The following is a 19,756-nucleotide window of genomic DNA, read 5'->3' as shown; positions in this document are numbered from 1 at the left end:
TTTCATGTTTCCCGCCCAGCGTAGCCGATCTTTCTTGCCTTTTCCTCTTCTAATATCGTCCTCTCTTCTCTTTCTTCTCCCCCTCCTGCAGCAGAGAAGAGCAGAGAACCTTCAACACGTAGCACTTGATCAGCGTGTCGGAACCCCACTGACTAGGGCCTTCATGGAGAAGCACTTTGAGCTTCTCCAAGATATTACCCTCCTCTGTGAAGAAGTCTCAAAAGACATCAAGGACATGCAACGTGACATGAGGGATCTACGACAAAGTATTTTCACCCTAGAAGTCACGAGCAACGCACAGGAAGAGGAGCTAGACACCTAGAGATAGGAACTGTTTGACTTGTGAGACAAAAACCTCACGCTACAGGCTTGTGTAGACGACCTGGTGAATAGAACCTGAAGATGCAACATCCGCCTCTGTGGGGTCCCCCAGGGGGCCGAGAAAGGGGACATTGATATGTGTGTGAAACACCTCAATCAATCGATCGAGACTTTATTTCGGTATTATTTCACACCATAAGAGTACACATATACAACACATTAAATATTAACATCAATCATACATAAAAAATGTACATAGTACATGAGGCAGATAAACAGAATAAAATATAAAGTGCAAATGATGTCAAGTTTGGCAGGTGCTAAAAAGATCTTCCAGTGGGTAAACTGATAATAATTTGAGCGATACAACTTCACTGATCCAAACAATTTCTCATTTTAACAGTTAATTTTAAAAATTCTATTACATGTAAAACACTATCACTATGCAGGAGCTGTAAATACACAAGAGCTGGTCTAATTTGATTAAAATTACGTTTTTTTTAAAAGGGCAACAAGATAACGTCTACGCGGATATTCATAAATCTTACATAAAAATATAAAATGCAGCATGTCCTGTGGAGACATTCCTTCGCAGCCACAGGGAGCAGCAGTCTTATTAATAAATATTGAGCCTAAACCTTGTCAGCAGAAATTTTTCATGCGAAGTAAAACTGCCCGTTAAGTACGGCTCCATCGTATCACAGGTTTTAAGGATCACGTATTTTCTGATACTGGGTTTCATAAGCTCCACCCCTTCTCTTTGGGCCACCCTAACCAAGAAAAAAGCTTGCTTGATTGCTACCACGTCCCCCTTTACAATCCCGCCTGGGTTTTCAAACAAATTCAGACGGCCAAGCCTGAGAAAGCAGGATTTCAAATATTTTAGCCAGGGGACGCACATTGAATTATCCTGGGATACAAGGTCTTTCACAATCAGATGGGTCAGCGGTATATCTTTATTTAGCCACAAATTTACCCAGCAGATCAGTGGTCTTAGGGCAAATATATCACATAAATACTTAGTCCCCAATTCTTCATGAACTGCCATATTCGATGTACTAGCGGGAACACAGAGAAGACTTTTAAGAAAATTGTTTTCTGCAACCTGTAACTGTTCTCCAGTTACATAACCCCATAATTTGCTGCCATATACAGCGGTAGCTTCTGATTTGGCATTATAGAGTTTAATCATTGCATTAGTTGGCTTCTTCCCCAGTTTTGTTGCAAAATTAAAAATAGAGGCATTTACCCTTGCCATTTCCCCCTTTTTTTAGCCAGGTGAGGGCCCCAACTAAGCTTGGAGTCGAATAAGGCACCAAGATATGAAAATGATTGTGTAGTGGGGATTGAAACATCATCTAGTTTGAAAACAAAATTCTTTATTGGTTGGCGGCCAACAAGCATAATATATGATTTGGCATTATTGACCATTAAGTCTCTGTCAGTCATAAAAATGTTAAAAGCGTTTAGGAGAGCCTGAAGCCCCTTCTCCGTTCTAGAAATTAAAACCGCATCATCTGCGTATAAAAGAACTGGAATACTCCGCCTGCCAACTCTAGGGCAGTCTGCCTGTACCTCCTGGAGTACAACATCTAGATCATTAATATAAAAATTAAAAAGAAATGGGGCGAGAATGCAGCCCTGGCGTACTCCCTTCTTAATGTCAAAGTTACCGGTAGTATCCCCATTTGCAGAGTACCTAACATTGGCACTGTTATTACTATGCAAGTCCACCAGAAAATCAACAATCCCCCTATCCACACCCTTCTCCCTCATGGTCTGCCACAGCCTTCCCCTGTTAACACAGTCGAAGGCCGATGACAGATCCATGAAGGCAAGGTGAATAGTCCCCTTCTGCACAACCGTATATTTGCTCAAGACCAAAAAAAGATTGAGGCACTGAGTTATGGTAGAGCGACCACTGCAGAAACCGTACTGAGAGATTGACATAATATCATTGTCAGCCGCCCAACATGACAATCTCTGCAGCAGGATTCTCCCCATAATCTTGACCATAGAATCAATCAATGAAATTGGACGGTAACAAAGAGGGCTGCCCTTGTCTCATTTCTTAAACACAGGGACAATCGTTGATAATCCCCAAGCCATAGGACAACCCACTGTAGCAGCTGCATTAAAAACTACAACCAAGATGGTGCCCCAGAAACTCGGGTCAGACTTATACAAGTCTGGAGGAATCCCATCAGATTCTCCATGAACTTGCAGTAGCTGACATACAACTGGACAAACCCATAGGGTCAACAGAGCCTCGAGCGCCTGCAGTGCCTCGCCAGCATTTTGACCTGCCTGCATTACTACCACCAGTTGGCAATAATAAAACTTCACGCCAAATGACCATCATCCAGTTTGAGAGCGCTACGGTACTCCTGGCTCTGGGCACCCTACAGCATCATCGGCTGCTCAAGCCACTCACTAACTTCCTTTATAGTAAATCAGTGAAGTATCACTGGGTGCACTCCTTCCAAGTGCTTTTGCACTTGGAATGAAGAGGCCCAAGTGGTCAGCTTCTTTGCAGAAGTGGCCTCAATTATCGACCTCCCGTTGCTGACAGTCTCAACCGCTCAAAACAGGCACCGTTCCCAGGACCGAATGCCCGCCGCGGTGAGCCAAGAAGTAGATCAGAATGTTATGGAAGGCAGTGACGGCAAAACCATCAAAAGATGAGATGCAGCAAGAATGGCAACTGATCCTGCAGTAGCTGCAGACTTACAACCCAGAGGCTGGACTAGAAGGGCATGATCACCGGCCTGGTGCCCTCGGACTGGGGGGGAGGGGCACTCAATATTCGTTTGCAACGCTACAGCTCACTGGGGGCCAAGCTGGATGGGGTTCGGGCTACTCATTGATTATTGGTAAGATGGACCTGGGACCATTTGAGCATACTACTGACCAATACAACCCATGTGGACTACACCAGTAAGGGGAGGGGAGGGGGGGGGGGGAAGTGCACGTTTGGTAATACTTGATGTTATGTTAACAGGGGAACTGGGGGGCAACACCACCACACCACATCACGACTCCCATGATGTACCCACCCATGACCACGCAGCCATCACAACACGTAGTGGCACCCCCACCCACCGACCAGAACATAAAACCTAAGTGGCGAAAAGAACACTGAAAGGGTCTAACATTTTCGAGGTGAAACGTGAAGGATTTAAAGCAATGCCATTGTGGTGTTTTTTTGTGTGTTTTTTTTAGTGCAATCCCACTTGGTTGCAGCATGTGTCCATCAAATTGTGAAGAAGCAACACCAAGGATCAAGAGGACTAATATCCCCACAATGCTAAGCTATTTTCATATTTGGAATTTTTATGTTGTGAAAATTAATTAATAGTTGAGTATACTTTTAAGTGTTTATGGAGTGTTATACACATTTGGGTGCCACACCTTTCTTTGTAAATGCTGTGTTAATGGCTTTGGAAGGCGTGGTCAAAGTCAATGGTAAATTGGAGAGCTGTAAACATATTTTGGTGAATGTGGGATATGAACAGTAGAAAAGTGATAAAAACATTAAAAGATGAAAAAATTGACTGTTACAATTGTTTTTTATTAACAGGGAGTACAGAATCCGGTGGTTCCACCTCTGATGTCAGGCTTGGCGCAGCAAGGTCCCCAGGGCCGTATCCCTCCTCTTAGCCAAGTTCATTTAGGACCCAGTCAGAATAAAGGTAATTCAGCAGCATTCCTAATATCCCTTGGGTCGAGACTCAGCATATCAAAATATCTGTCATACATCGCCAAATGCTTTGGAAGGAGAGACATTATTCACCTGCCCCTCCAGACATTTGCAGACAGCTTTGTGTCCCTTGTAAAGTGTCCCCAATATATTTTGCCTCCTCTTAGGCTTGTTACACCAGAAATGGTAGTTAGTATATCTGTCAGACCAGCTGATGATTTCTTTCAAATGGCTGTAAAGCACACGCTCATTGTTTTATCAAAAAATTAAATGTAGTTTAAAATAACCATAGACGAAGGATTCATGATTCTGTTTTGAAACAAGGTGCTAACACAGTTACCAATCATTTAAAACAAGCAGCAAATAATTAAAGCAAGTAGAAATGGGAGGACTGTATTCAACTGTGGATAGTACATTATGAAAAAGGCGTTGATGTACAACGATTTCCCCGTTTGTGACCGCTAAAAATGATTGTAGCATGCACAAACCCTGTTTAGCGAGTCTGTAACTTATTACTGTGAGGCAAAATAGGGTTTGCAAATTGCTATTAGGAAGCGGCGTGCCAAGGGCGTCCCTTCGTTATAGCGTGTCGCAGGGGTATTTATGATTGATATGCGACCAGCAAACGTAGTTACCAACAACTTTAAGTAATCCATTCGCACACTGGAATGGGTCTCCTAGGAACCCCTTCCCCTTTGTGAATGTATGTGAAAATATTTTTTAAGAGCGGCTAGTTGTCCCACAGACCACTGCCTGCCTTCAAAGAATGAAAATATGCATTTGATATAAAAAAAAGTTACTTTATTTAAAAAGCAAACAGACATGGTGGCCTGACCCCCAGCAGGCCACCATCCCTGTGATATGTAAGATTCTTAGGGGGTCACATATTGCAACCTACCTCATTAATATTAATGAGGTAGGTCTTAAACAACCCCATTAGGAATCACAAACCGTGTTTGAGACACTGTTGTACATTCCATTTTGCGAGTCGCAAAATGTTACAATTTGCAAAATGGAATGGTTGTACATCTCTCCCTATGTTACTTACATACAAGGACAACTAAGAGATAACACTATTGAACTTGAATTTCGATTTGGATAGTGAAAAACACAGGTTGAATACTGCGAGAAATCGTTCAGAGCAGTTGACTACTTGAATAGCCTTGTATGTGCACACCCACATGTACAAATGGGAAAGTAATATGCTCAGCAGTATGTCATTAACACCTGGGTGGTGGGGCAGATACGCTACACTTTGTAAGCTCCCTTCCAAGTATTTGCTAACCATATGCTAGGACGCAGTCGGCAGAGTAACCATTATACAAGCATCCCAAGAAGTATGAAAAGACATTGAATCTCCTTCGCGTACTTCAAGCTCATTTGCCCCCTTCGTGATGTTAGGGTTCAGGGCTGAGCATAGTGTCCGCACAAGAACAATTATCCAGCTCTCTGTTCTTTGAAATAGATCCCAGGGCAGTGGAGATCATAAATCATTACCATCAGGAAATCTGTTTGGTGGCCTATGCAAGATGTTTGACCAACATAAAGCCCATATGTGCACAGCAACAAATTGATTTTCACAATTGTTTATTTGTACTGATGTTGCCAGTCCCAACAGAGTTCAGGAATTGATTAAGCGTATTAGCTGTGCTTCCATCTCCACTTCAGAGCAGTTAATGGGTATTTCAAACCTTTTTCTGCACTGCAGGTCTTGTGCCGTGATATGCGCTGTTGATGCTTTTGGTTCATATGTACTAAACTCACTAACAAAACAATGTTATCTAAATCTTCCCCAGAGACTAGGCCATTCTCCAAGCTTTGCTGCATCCTTGGAAACCTAAAAATCGAAACAATATTGCAACTATCTTCTGTAGCACTATATTTTTTACCAGTGGTCTGTTTCTTACAACTTTTTTGTATTTTGCTCGATAAAATTTGATTAAATGAAATTTGGTAGTGTATATGCTTTTGCTTTGCTGTTACACGGCAGTCAAGCTAAAATGTCCCCAAACACCTTCTTGGGATGAGATGTTGCCAGTTTAAAAAAAATAATCCAGAGAGCTCATTTTCTTCTTCCCTGCTCTGCCTGCAGTCACTTATGTTGCTACGCTTTTCTTCAGGTGACTCTCGTGCTCCTCCAAACCATTTGTTGGGGCCCTCTTCTGAGCACCGCCATGACCAAAGCCTCGGAGTTCCTGATCATAGTTCTGAGAGGGCCCCATTCAGGTCCAGCCAGGAGTGGGTAGACTCACGAGAAAGCAGGGGCCCTCCGGATAGACGTTTGCACTCCTCTGATTTCCAAGAGAACTTTGAACGACCAGAAGATTTTCTTCCAGATGAACGTTTTAGTCACCGCTTAATGGAATTTGAAGATCACGGTGGCCCATCAACACAAGAAGAGAAATGGAGGCGTGGTGGACTAAGATCCCCTTTTAGCCCTGAACAGAGAGACTTAAATGAGGGGGAGAGTCGAGGTACAACCCCTTGGGAAGGCCGAATGCACTCTGAAGAGAGATATCCTAGAGAGGCAGAGGACTCGAGGTACAGAGGAAGGCAAAAAGAAAAGTAAGTCCAATTCCTTTTGATTTCTAGTACTTGTCCTTTACCATTCATAATCTTGGAAAGCGTTATTGCGTGCTTTGATTGAATAAAGATTTGTGTGGCTAAGATCCTATTGTTCTAGTGCATATAATGTCTTTACCTTTGTAGCCACACAACTAATGAATGGGTGACACCCCAGCCCTGGGGACATCATAAGCTACTGTCACTGCATAGGAAGGTCTAATTTTAAATGAAAGGTTTTGCTATGCAACTAAAATGTCTTGTGCTCATCCCCTGCTCCAGTGTCAGTAAAGCAGACTATTTGTGTGTGATTTGTTATACTCTGTATGCTCATTCTCCTTCTGAACCAGCTGGTACACCCCGGATATTTAAGCAAGCCAGGAAGGATAATGCAAAGCAATAACAATATTCACTTAGAAGATCTAAATAACACATTTTACCTGCTTTTTAATAAAACGTTTGACATTAAAATGAAAGCCCAACTATTTTATTTGTACTGTTTTGAGACCCTTGCTTTTAAAAGCGGAAAAACAAAACCAAAGGAAATGTACAGTTAGGCAACCCTCAACGTGGTATATAATTGTCACTTTAAGATGACAGCCAGGCTGCACCAGAATCTTTCAGTGGATTATAGTAGCAGTTAGTTTCAGTTAATATTTAATGTTTATATTTTCTGTTGTACAAAGATATCTGAAGACTAGGCTACGGCCTGTCACTTTTTCAGGTAGTTTTTGAAGCCTTATGTTTTTTCCTTTGCTCATTTTGGGGGATAGATTGGTTTTGAAACTGTGTTTTTTGTGAATGTATGACATGGTTTCTACAGGCAGTTTTCCTCAATAGCTTTTCCTCCAAAACAAATGATTCAGTCTGAGTGAGGGGACCCCGGATGGGTAGTGTAACATTACAGGGTTTGGCCAAAAACATTTGTTATCTATAAGGTTGTAGGAGCTAGATAAAATCTTTTTGCACTGCCAAACTATTTTCCACTTCGAATGACTGCTTAGGCAGATAGTGTCCTCCTTGGTCAACTTACCCTTATGAGAATGTCTGTGAGTGAAATCAACTGGAGTTTTTAGTATACTCATGCAAGGAGTTTGAAAGGTCCATTATCAGTGTGAGAAGCTTCCTTTAGAATTTCTTTCACTCTAATTACCTATTTGATCTATCTCTTGTGCGGCTTTGATTTGGGGGCACCTGATTCTGCTTATCTGCTACAAGGGCCTTATTGATTATAGTTCTACTTAGTTGTTGCCAGTATGTAATTGTGTGACAATTAGTCTGTTGTAGTCCTGTAGGCCTATGGAAACATTGTCTGACCTTAGTTATTCTACTAATCTATTAGGAAAAAGCTTAAATAGCATCATATTAAAACTTAGAAACAAGCTCTTGAGACCCAATCCACCACCACTGGGAAAGGCCATAGAACTGCTGTAGGCAGGAAGGGACCTATTAGCAACCTCAGGGTTGAAAAATTGCCAGTAGTAACTACGTCTGGGTAATTAATCTGGGCTGCATTCCACTGCATCATTTTTGCTTGTGTTCCCATTCAGACGGGCCTGGGTGTCTGAGATGGAGTCTTCCTAGTGGAGCAGGTACACCGTCGATATGGCTGGTTCCTGTCTGAGGTTGCATGGTGGGTACAAAAACAACTGACTTGGATGCAGCCTTGAGTAATTACCATAGGCTGAGATTAACTATCACTTTTTTGCATTCCTCAGTGCAACCCCCTGACATTACAGTACAGTTAAAGTGCTAACAAAAATAAAATGCCTAGACCACTGACAGTTTGGGCGGGGGATGCAGGTTTATCAGGCTCAGTGAAGAAAAAATGCAATTCTGTCCATAAAATAAAATACTAGGGCATGATAGCACAGCTTTGTAAGGACACGTAGAAGACTTAGTTCCCAACAGTGGTCACTCAATCAGTATTAATTGGGGCTTTGTTTGTGTAACCTCAATTAAGTGCCAAATCTGAACAATTTAAATTTCAGAAATTGTCTTGACTTCATGTGGTTAGATTCTGGTATTTGATTTGAATTCTGGGTGTTCCAGAATTAGGCGAAATGATCGGTCCGTGCAAGAGTAGTAATGTTAAAATTACCTGCATAAAGATTAATTTCATTTTCCATACAATAACGCACAAATTATCTAAAAACATTTATTTTTTTGTTCTAGTACCCCTTATTCTGACAAGGCCATGGAGTAGAAATACATGAATAAAATTGAGGTGGTCTTTTATAGAGAAGGGGTTGTATGTGTTCACTTTTGTTAATGCTTGTGCAAATTCTCTTTTGAGTATGAAGCTATTTCAGTGCATTTAGCACTAGAGTTGTATAAACCATGTAAGAAAAGGTTGAGTGTCTGCATTTACTGAAGTTGAGCTGCTTGGAGCTTATTTTCAGGATGACTATCTTTTTTTTTTTTTTTTAACAGCTTACGGAGAGGAGGACAGCAAAGGCATGACAGTCATGGCCCCAGGGGGAAAGACAACTTCTCCAGTCCTGAAAAATGTGGCTCTGATGAAACATATGATCCAAAAGATGAGCATCCCAGAGGAAGAGAAGGTGGTGGACGGTCGAGAACCCGTGGAACTCCTAGAGGTTAGTGTCCCTGTATGCATAAGCTTGCACAGCATGTTAAGGTATTCCCATCTGAGTTTTCTCCATTAAACTGTGTGTTTGTCATGCAGGGGGCAGGAAGGGACTCCTTCCAACCCCAGATGAATATCCTCGGGTCGAATGCCGGCGGAAACCAGATTCCTGGGATGGAGGGAGAGAACCAGGTAAGAACCCAAATGTTTATGATGTGGTTATCTATTATTATTATTATGAGATTTGTAAAGCACAGCAGCTACTCGAAGTGTCACAGCGCTAGATACCAAAGTTTGATCCCCAAATGACAGAGGTGGTAGAAGGCAGAACCAACGAGCTAGGTCATAAGGAGTCCATTAACAGCTTATTAGATGCCATATTATCATGTTGTGTGCACATAGTCAGATGTAAGTAACCCTTGTTGGCCACAGAATAGTTGAATGCGCACTGCCTTCTGATCTTCAAAGTATAGGTTGTTTGACAGATCTTTTTCAGAAATATTAAATTGTTACATTAGTCAGTAGGTTATGGGTCAAATTGTAGAAATCCCGGTTGTTTTCTGGCATACACTTAGTGTGATTGCTTTGGTTCTATTCTCCTACTGATGTGTTAGAAGGTAGGGAGGGTTCTTGCTCAGTCTTTTATCGATTTTTAACTCCATGGAATCAATGTACTTGCAAATCATTTTAACCAATATTTAAAAATATCCTTGATGCCATGAATTTATAAAGCTACATGCTCTAGCGATATGTTTTAACCCAAACATGGAAGCCTGCAAACAGCGTGGCTGAAGCGCTCTCCATGCACACGATCCTCATTCCATTATCCTTGTTCTATGCAGATGTAGAAAACCTGTCCATTGCTGCTGAAGGCTGCCCTGTGTGCTGGGGAGTGATATCGGAGGAGAGTGGTGGCCGCTAGGCCGGGTTCTTGATAACCCCTGCCCCCCACCTACCCCGCGTCCTGGAGTTGTAGCAACTCTGGCCTTCCTTTTAGGAGGGCATTTGGCAACCTAGCGCCTCTGCATGAGAAGTGATGTCTCCTCTCCATGGTGGTTCTGTAAGGGATGGGGTAGTGGACCAGTCCTGTGTGAGGAGCCTGGTTGGGCTCCGTTGGAAACTAATTTACAGCATGTGGGCACAGCTGACCCCTCACATAGGCATGGTATGTGGTGATGTGTTGGGACTTCAGTTAGGCGACAGGTGACACAGCACATACCCTGGAGTGCCTGTGTTGATGGTTACTGAGGGAGTGTGGATTTAACAGACCCTCTACTGAGTTTTGCCTCCTGAGCACCTAGCAGGGCCTCAAGGTCTGCAAATGTATCCGTGACTCCCCTACAGATGGACAACCTTTGGCTCAGGCATCCGGTTTCCATTCCTCCAGTGGCCTTGTCTCAGCGGTGTGCTACAGCTGAGTGGGCCCCACAGGACTGAATGACTTCTGCAGCCAGAAACTCACCAAAGATCTCCTCCCAAGTGGAGAGGCCAGTCAACCTGCTCCGCTTCTGAGGACTCTTGTCTGGTGTAATGGCATTCAGTGGATATCTTTTTCCTTTTGCCTGCCCACTGCCAGTGCCTCGGGCCCTTTCCGGGGTACCACACCCCTTGCCCAAGGTCTTTGTGATCAACAATTCACACACAGTGATGAGAAGGACACTGTTTCAGTACTACCTCCAGTGTCACTCCAAATTCCTGTGGACTGACCACTATCGAGTCTGCAATCTCTGCCTCTCTCTCAACCACCATTAGAGATAATGGGGTAACCCAGTAACCCTCAGAACCTGGGTAATTGTGCTAAAGAAAACAATGGTTCTGTCGGGTAGATACATTAATTTGCACTAGGTATTTTATACCTTTAAACAAAAATATGTTCTCATTCATATACCCAAGCATCACACAAGGAAAACAGCTTTTTATGATCAACAAATGTTTTTACTTTGTATTAGTATAGATGCGAAATCAATAAAATGGCTGTCTTGTGACATGAAACACATGTGGCGAAAAAAACACTGGTCATAGTGTATATTTAGTGACTGGTGGTGATATGTGAAAAAGGTGCTGTACAAAAGTGACATAAATAACACAAATAACAAAAACAGATGTTTCAGTTTGCAAGTCCAGACTAAAAAGCATAAATCCCAGCAGTAGTTATGATTCTGTTGTTCAAGTCAGGGAAATTGCGTGGACTAATTGAGCTGACTCGGACGCTCGAGGAGGTCCTTCAATCCTTTACTTCAGTTTATTGATTGCTTTGGCGGCTCCCAAAGTAATTATTTCCACCGGATGGTGAAGACGAAAGTTACGTTACAAACAGACCTCTATCCCCGGATGTGGGTCGGAGGTGTCGGCTGACACCTCCCTGAAAATTGATGTAAGTTGAATGCCCATACACTAGGACCAAAAGTCATTGGCTGTCATTGCTCTTCCCCCTGTCCTGATGAAGACCCGCCTCTGATGCATAGTCCATTGCACATGTGTTAAGGGTCGAAACGTCGACGTTATCTCAATTAGTCCACACAATTTCATTTATTGATTTCGCATCTATACTAATACAGAGTAAAAACATTTGTTGATCATATAAAGCTGTTCCTTGTGTTTTGTGTGGGTATATGAATGAGAACATATTTTCGTTTAAAGGTATAATATACCTAGTGCATCTTTTTCAATCACAACACCATCACATACAATATCTGTCTCACCTTTCAGTAAAAGTAGACTGTTTAGTAATGACGCCAGCGGAGGTGGACACACAGGAGGATGCAGAGGCAGGAGTCAGACGACAACACTGGCATCTTCGGTGAACACAGCGTCGACGTGGCGAAAGAAGCTGGCCCCTTGAAGGCATCCTATTCATCTGAGTCAGAAGGAAGAACAGGAACTAGGTGCCTCACAGCCACAGATGAAGAATCCAACTGTGAGTATAGTTGTCACAGACACAGAACTAGTAAAGCAAAACGGCCTTGAGTTGAGGCAGAGCACTGCTCCCAAAGGGGTGTGGTGTCGGCCCTTTGCCTAAAAAAACACCAGCCGGGCAGCCACTGCCTTCAGGCCATGGACCGCACTGACCAAAGCCTTCGGAGTTGATGACGTGCCATCCTCCAGGCATTGTCCAGCTTGTCCATCGAGCCCAAAGATCTACATAAGCAGCATGTCCCAACAAAGCTGCGGGCCCTTTAGGACCTGCTCAGAGGAGTCAGAAGACGCCATTCTCTAGGAGGAGCTGGATGCTTGGCAGAAATGCCTATTTATCCATGCACCAAGCTAATCCCAAAGCTAAAAGAGTCTTAGGCACAAAAGAAGAAGCTCTCCTTTGAGGAGAAAATTGCTTTGGAGTCTCCTTCTGCTCCTAAGCTCAAGAGACCCAGGACAGGGGCACCAGCCTCTCTGTTGATACTCCACCACCTCCTGCTCCGCCACCTCCTCCTCCACTGCCACCTTCACCACCAACGCAATCCTCTCCTCTTCCATATTCATCAGTGCTATCACCCCACTTATCTTATGAGGATGGCAGCCCACTCCACCCTGCCAACCCTTACCATGCACTTTATGACCCGGTGCCTACTGATGACCCATGGGACTACTACAGAGTTTATTCTCTGGGTGATACAGACCTACCAAGCTAGAGCATACCCCAGATGATACTACAGCGTATCACAAGTGATACAGAAGCCAGCCTTCTATCATAAGGTGGATTTGCATTGCCGTGTAGTTCCTAATAATACATAGGATCTGCACATTTAGACAACATAAACTAAGGGATTGGTGTTCAGACTGATTCCAGACACCCCCAAAGGATATATTTGCCTTTAGACCAGCTAGCTCACAGTGCCACCATAAGCCCTCTAACTTTACCAAGGAGAATAAAGTCTGTCAACTATCGAACATTACAACCCTTGATCCTTCAGGGATCGTGGAAACAGTGCAGTACTTTTCGCTCAGTCACTCGTGCTCATTTAGTCTCAGAGAGATATACAGAATAAACTATGGGGACGTTTTCAATAAGCATTTATTGAACCAGCGTCATTCTAGTATAAAACATGTTTACTGTGACAATCCTCAGACAGAAACAGATATATAAAATATCTCCAATAATGAATTATGACAAAAAAATGTTTATAAGCACCGACAGAGTAAATAAAATGTAGAACTCTACAATGGTGCTAAAACAGTAAATATATACAGGCATATCGATACATGGCAGTAATCAAGTGTAATCCTATGATGCACACCCTATCTAAGTGTACCTAGCATGTATGGGGGTGTAAAGCAAGAATCCCCTAGGAAAGATCCAACTCCATTACCTGAAGGGAGAGAACAAAGGACCCTGTCTTGGCTCGAGTTAGACACCCCATAAGGGATGTCAGGCCACTGCGTGGTGGAGCTTCTGCAGGCCAGGACCTCAGCGTCTAGTGTCAGTGTGGACGCTTCTCCTCTAGTTCCCCAGCGAAGATGTGGTTCTTTTATACCCACAAAATACCCTCAGGGGTTCCACCTAGATATGTAATGGCGTGCCATTATGTATAGTGGACCTGTAGTCTAAGGAGAACTTAAGCTGTGACTTTTGTACAGAGTTATTATACAGAACATGGTAATCCTGCTGTATACGTTCTGGGTAGGGGATTAAGATATGACACTAGGAATCCTCATGCATAATAAATTAGGCCAGTTTCGGAGAAAACTGATCTAAATTTATTCAGCACATAACTAGGTGATGGGTCAGTGCCAGAACCATTATCTAGAGCAAGGTAGGACGAATGAAGGTAAACGGTCGTATTGCTACCTAGGCCTATATTCGGGTACATTGGGGTCCATAACAGCATGTCCTTCAGGAAGACAACTTCCTGGTGGAGATGGTGTCTTAAGACCCAATGCACATTGCAGTTCCTCTGTATCCTCAAGTGTATGTGTAAGGCTACCACAGACCCCTTTAAAGAGCCCGTGAAGGCAAGAGTGGTCACACCCCGGGTTGACAAAAATACAAGCCCTCTCCCAGTCCCCCACCTTACATATGTGGCAACATGCCTCCTAATTCCTTCAAGTTTCATTCTGATCGTAAGTGCACAAATGCCCAGGCCACAATAGATGCTCCCCCTTCAGACCAGGAGATTAAGAAAATAGAACCAGTGGGGAAGAGAGTAGTGGTGCAAGCAGCCATGCCATGCACTGGAGGATTACCAACTCCTTTGATGTGCTCTCCTGATAAGACAAGGGCATTGAGACCTACTCCTCCCAAAGGCATAGAGTATAGGCAAAGAGGAGAGGAATTGATAGCAGAAGGAAAGACAATCTCCAACACCACCATGCGCTGCTACCTGAAAGTAGCAAGCACTGTGGCTGGAGGGCTTAGCACCAGCATCCTAGTAAGATGTCACGCCTAGCTCCTTGTCTCTGAATTCAAATTGGAGATGCAACAGCATCTGTTCAATCTGCCCTTTGCTGGCAAACACCTCTTGGGCCCACACGTTGACCAGATGCTGGAAACATTTAAAAAGTACATGAGCAAGGCCATGGGGGCCCTCCAAACATCCACCCTAAGCGTGTCCTGTCATAGGTAGCAAAACCATCTCCCCAGACCCTCCTTCCGTCTATCAGTAGCAACATCAGACCTACCACCAGCAGTCACCAGGGGGTTACTCAATGGGGGGAGGCTTCAAAAGAATCAATAACAGGGTTAGGGGCAAAGGAGGCTCTGGCAAAGGTGTCTCCACCTCCAAACAGTGACTCCCCTCCCCCTGATTACACAACACCTGTTAGGGGAGGGCTACAGGATTCCCTCCCCTGATGGCAGAAATAACAATAAGCAAGTGGGTATTTTCAGTGGTTCAAAAAGATCTTCCAAGCACCTCCCACCCATCTAGAATTCCTCCCTGCAGACCTGTTTTCAGCAGGACAGACTCGTCTCCTAGAGGAAGAGGTCCAAGCGTTCCTTCAAAAGGGTGTCATTGAGCTGGTGCCAATTGCACAAACGGGGCAGAGGGGTGTATTACTTCCACATCCCCATCCATCCTGCCCATGATTCTTCCTGCCTGCTGGCTCAGACAATCTGGCATTGGGACGCTCCTCCACCACATTCACTTAATTGTGGAGTTCCTCCTGGGCGGAAAATTACCTGGCTGGCCTGAGTGAGATCTTCACCCGCATGTCCTGCACCAGTACTTCCACCACTGGGGAACTCCCAATGTAGATCTGTTCGCCGACCAGAGAACGCAAAATGCCAAACTTTGCCTCTAGGAACCCACACCCGGGGTGCCTGGGCAATGCACACGGATCAACTGGTCATGCATCTTTCCTTACGCTTCACTCCTCTCCTGCTTGTTCCAGTGGTGGTGCAGAGGATGCAGCAAACTTCAAAAACACTCTTCCTGGTGGCTTCCACATGGCCAGGCAGCCCTGATTTTCAGGCTTGCTAGAGATGTCCACATGAGAAAATCCTCAACAGGCTAGACTTTCTCACCAGGAATCAACGGCAGATGAGGTATTCAGATCCCAAGCAACTGAGTCTAAAGATCTGGCACCTGAGGTTTTTAAAATTTGATTACCCAGAAATGACTGGGCATCCTGCGCCATGCTACTCAGCATGGTGGAAAATATTTGACCACTGCCTGCGCCTCCTCCACACGTCAGGCCTAGACTTCGATATGGCTTAATTTATCAACTATTGCTGCATACATACAAATCAGGTACCATTCCTCCCTCTTCCGCATATTTGTAATCCAGGCATTCCTGGAAGGCCTAGAGTCATTCCTCTCATGGGTCCGCCAGCATCAGAGCACAAATCTAATATTGTGTTTACTATACTCATGGCCCCCCCATTGAGCCCTTACTTTCTTGCCCGCTGCAGTGCCTTACCTGGAAAGTAGCCATTCTGGTGGTGATCACATATTTATGCCACATAAGTGAGCTGCAAGCCCTCACACTTGGAGAACCCTTCATTCAAGTTCACAAGGACAGGAAAGTGCTCAGGACAAACCTCAAGTTCCCTTGTAAGGTTGTTTCCCCCTTTCCTTCTCAACCAGAAAATAGAGCTCCAAGTCCTTTTTTGCTTAACAAGGCTCGGTAGCAGATAGAGCACTTCATACCATAGATATAAAGCACACTCTTAAGTACTACATAGATGGAACCAAAACCTTTTGCAAGCCAGACCAGTTATTGATGGCCTCTGCAAAGCTTCACAAGGGGCAGGAATAGCTAGATGGATAGTCTACTGTAAATAGACTTATCAAAAGGCAGAGAGCCCACCCTATTACCCCTAGGGCTCACTTTACTTGCTAGAAGGCTGCATCCAGTACCTCCTTAGGGAGGGAACAGTCCCATAGCCATCATATGTAAGGTAGCTACATGATCAGCTCCACACACATTTGCTAAACACTAATTTGTTGATGCCCTGGCCAGAAAGCAGAATTTGGTTGGGCAATCAATCTTAAAGATCTTATTTTAGATATCCTCCACATGCTAGCCTCTGCTTAATAGGAGGATACTACTTTACAGTCCATGCAGAGCGCGTGTATCTACCCAAACACATGCTACAAATGGAAAACATTACTTACCCTTTAAGCATCTGTTCGTAGCTTGTAGTGCTGTAGATTCACATGCACCTACCCTCCTACCTGGACGCATGTGGCTCTGATCACTGATCTCTTCACTCTTTCAGTCATTGTCTTTTGGGCAATATGCATGTGCATCATATAGTTTTTACATATTACTCAGTCATTGTGTGGAAAACAGTCGAACATGGAGTCGATGCCCATGTGCAGCGCCAGATAAGGGAGTAGTCACTATACCTTGTGACTGTAAGACTTCTTCAAAGATAAACAACTTACCAACATCCAAACTCAACACTAGATGACAGCCACGAACAGACACTTATAGGGTAAGTAACATTTTCCTTACTTGAGATCTCAAAAAGTAGGCCTAATCATACTTTCATTTGAATTATGGCCCCATTTGGTTGCCTAGTATGCTCTAAGAAGCTTTTAATGTAGTCCTCTGGGGGAGAAAAAGAAAGCTTATATTCATCGGCAGCAGGAGCGACGTGGGAAACAATGGTCTCTACACTAAAGTCTAAACTCCTCAACATGGAGCCGGAGGTCAGGCAACTCTGTTCCGCCACTTTGGATGTTTCGCTTCTCACTCTTAAGCAGATTGTGATGGATGCAGCCTGGGTGTCCTGTATGGCATTGCGCTATCTGTGATCCTTAAGCTCTAGAGGACCTGGTTAGTGGTCTCCCCTGGCAGCAGTTTGATCGGGTTAGCAGAAGGGATCCCGAACTACTGTTTACTCAGGATCAATTCTTTAAGGCACTGCCTCCTTTAATGGTTCCCCATCAGCAGAAGGTGTTCAGTGAGGTAGGCTTCTTTTTGTGATGATATATGTACATTCCTGAACCTAGCCTTACCAGACCAGGAGCGCCCACTAAACTGCTGTGCTCCATACTACCCAGATTCCATCTTTAACGGAGATCTATGGTCCTTGTGAAGTTCCTTCTGCAGGCTGTTGAAGGTACTTCACTCCTTGATACACCTAGACCGAAATGGCATTGCTCCAAGCTGTGCCTCTAGACACAATTTTAGGCTTCTACGCTTGCATTGGTTCAGGAGCTCCTAGGCCCATGTCGTCTTATCCTAGTTATTGTGTGGATTTCAAGAAGGCTTGTGAATTGGAATGATAATTTCTTTTCACTCAAATGTATCCCTCCATCTTTTGGCATACATGGACATTTAGCATCGTAGTGCTGTAGCACAAGTTAACTGGTGCGTTCTCCACCGTGTTTCACATTGAACAGGGCACCCGGCAATGATGGTCCCTCTCTCCCTTGTTTATAGAGGCATTGGCAGCTTAGATCACACAGGGTGCTCTAGTAGCTCAATGCTTTGATAGGAATTACGTAGTAGACGGCAAAGTATCCTTTAAGTTTACACAAACAAAGTCTGGGATCCACGTTTGTCATGTCTGAAATGTATAGAAATACAAATAAATTCAGGCAGATCTCCAGCTTAGTGGTTAATTGGGGTTCATTAGTTTTGCAGCGTGAATCTTTCTGGATTCACTATGCTGTGCATTATTCCGCGATCTTGTGGTTGGGTCCGGATTCGTAGTCTTTTCTTTGTTTTTTTTTTTTTTTGTAGCCCAGGTGGGCGTCGACGTCCACCATTTGGTGCACCTCCCGTGACGTCGTCGTGCTTCCTGCGGAAGTCCCACCTTTGGGGCGCCATCTTCAGATTCTTTTTTCCGCCGTTGGGTCTGGATCGTCATCGGGAAGCTCCAGAAATTCACTCGGAGGAAGAAGGAAGAAAAGCGAGTTTCATCGATAGAATCAAGAGAAGACATCAGGAATAGAACAGATTTCATCAGGAGCGCGAAGAAAGAGGACCAGCGAGCTTTTTCTTCGACAGCCTTGGAGAATGCACGCTCAGAGACCCTGAGCGAAATGGACAAGACGCCATTCAAGTTCTGCCCAAACTGCCACCACAAGTTCGCGCAGAAAGACCAGCATCCGGTCTGCAACCTCTGCCTACCGGTGGATCACCAGAGTATCGACTGCAACGCCTGCTCAGCCTTCGCGCCGAAGACACTCAGGGTGAGAGAGAGGCAGAGAAGAGCCAACGCCAACATGGATGGCAAAGGGAAACCCCCGACACTCTACGAGCTGGGCCTCGACACGGACGACGAGGACAACGTCGCCGAGACAGCCGAAAACTTCACGGTCGTAGAGACCGACAAGAAAAAAGAAGACGAGGTAAGAGAATCGTCGAGCGCAAATCAAAAAACACCTCAAACACGAGGGTGACTCGAGGAAAACTGAGTCAAGGTCCACGAAGGGAGCCCCGGCGCCGAAAACTTCGACGTCCAAAGGGGGAACTTCGGACAAAAGGCCCAGCGGATCCTTACAAAAGGACTCCCTGGTGCAGAAAGACGCCGAAAAGCAAGGGTCGTCGAAATCATCCCATGAAACGGGCCGATCGACGCAGAAAGAACGTTCGACGTCGACGCAAGTTTCATCGAAAAGACCCGCGGTCGACGCCGAAAGCATCTCCGAAATGGAGAAAAAGAAGAGGCGGCTCGAGGCCAAAATGGAGAACATCCTTCAAAGGAAGAAGGAGTTCGACGCCAGGATGAAGGAATTCCAGATTCCAAAGGTTTCATCGGCGGACGTCGTCGAGGTCGAAGACGAGTTCGACGCCGAAGGGCTGACAAGGGATCTCGAAGAAGAAGAGGAGCCCTATTATGAGGAAGAAGCCGAGGAAGAAGACCAACAGTCGTTCTTCGAATCTGCGGCAGCTACCAGCAACGACGTCGAATGGCACGATCTCGACACCGAAAACCCGGAGGAGCCCGTGGACACGTACCCCTCGAGGCCTTCGCCACCCAACGACATCGGGGTATACAATATGGTGGTGAAGAGCGCAGCACTGGCCTTCGGCGTCAAACTCGACGAGGAGAGGCCGAAAGCCGACTTTCTCGTCGAAACACTGCTCCCCATCCAGACTAGGAGTCAGTTCCTCCCCATGCTACAAAGCGTGATGAACCAGGGGAGAGAAGCCTTCAAGGAGCCTGCCACCTGCCGGTCGATCACGCCCAG

At 44.8% G+C, this 19,756-nt stretch overlaps 1 protein-coding gene across 1 annotated transcript in view; it reads left to right on the top strand.

Annotated features, from left to right (window-relative positions):
• WDR33 (WD repeat domain 33) overlaps window positions 1-19,756 on the top strand; it is a 1,021,886-nt gene that overhangs the window by 936,734 nt on the left and 65,396 nt on the right. Inside the window, exons 17-20 of the mRNA XM_085634920.1 lie at window positions 3,902-4,013; window positions 6,142-6,586; window positions 9,017-9,183; window positions 9,273-9,365. Coding sequence (XP_085491046.1) covers window positions 3,902-4,013; window positions 6,142-6,586; window positions 9,017-9,183; window positions 9,273-9,365 — 817 coding nt within the window. The remainder of the gene's footprint in view (window positions 1-3,901; window positions 4,014-6,141; window positions 6,587-9,016; window positions 9,184-9,272; window positions 9,366-19,756) is intronic.

The sequence above is a fragment of the Triturus cristatus genome, chromosome 11 (assembly GCF_964204655.1).
Source record: "Triturus cristatus chromosome 11, aTriCri1.1, whole genome shotgun sequence".
In the NCBI taxonomy this organism is placed as follows: Eukaryota; Metazoa; Chordata; class Amphibia; order Caudata; family Salamandridae; genus Triturus; species Triturus cristatus.
The sequence above is the reverse complement of the archived record's forward strand: the minus strand, read 5'-3'. Positions and strand labels throughout refer to the sequence as shown.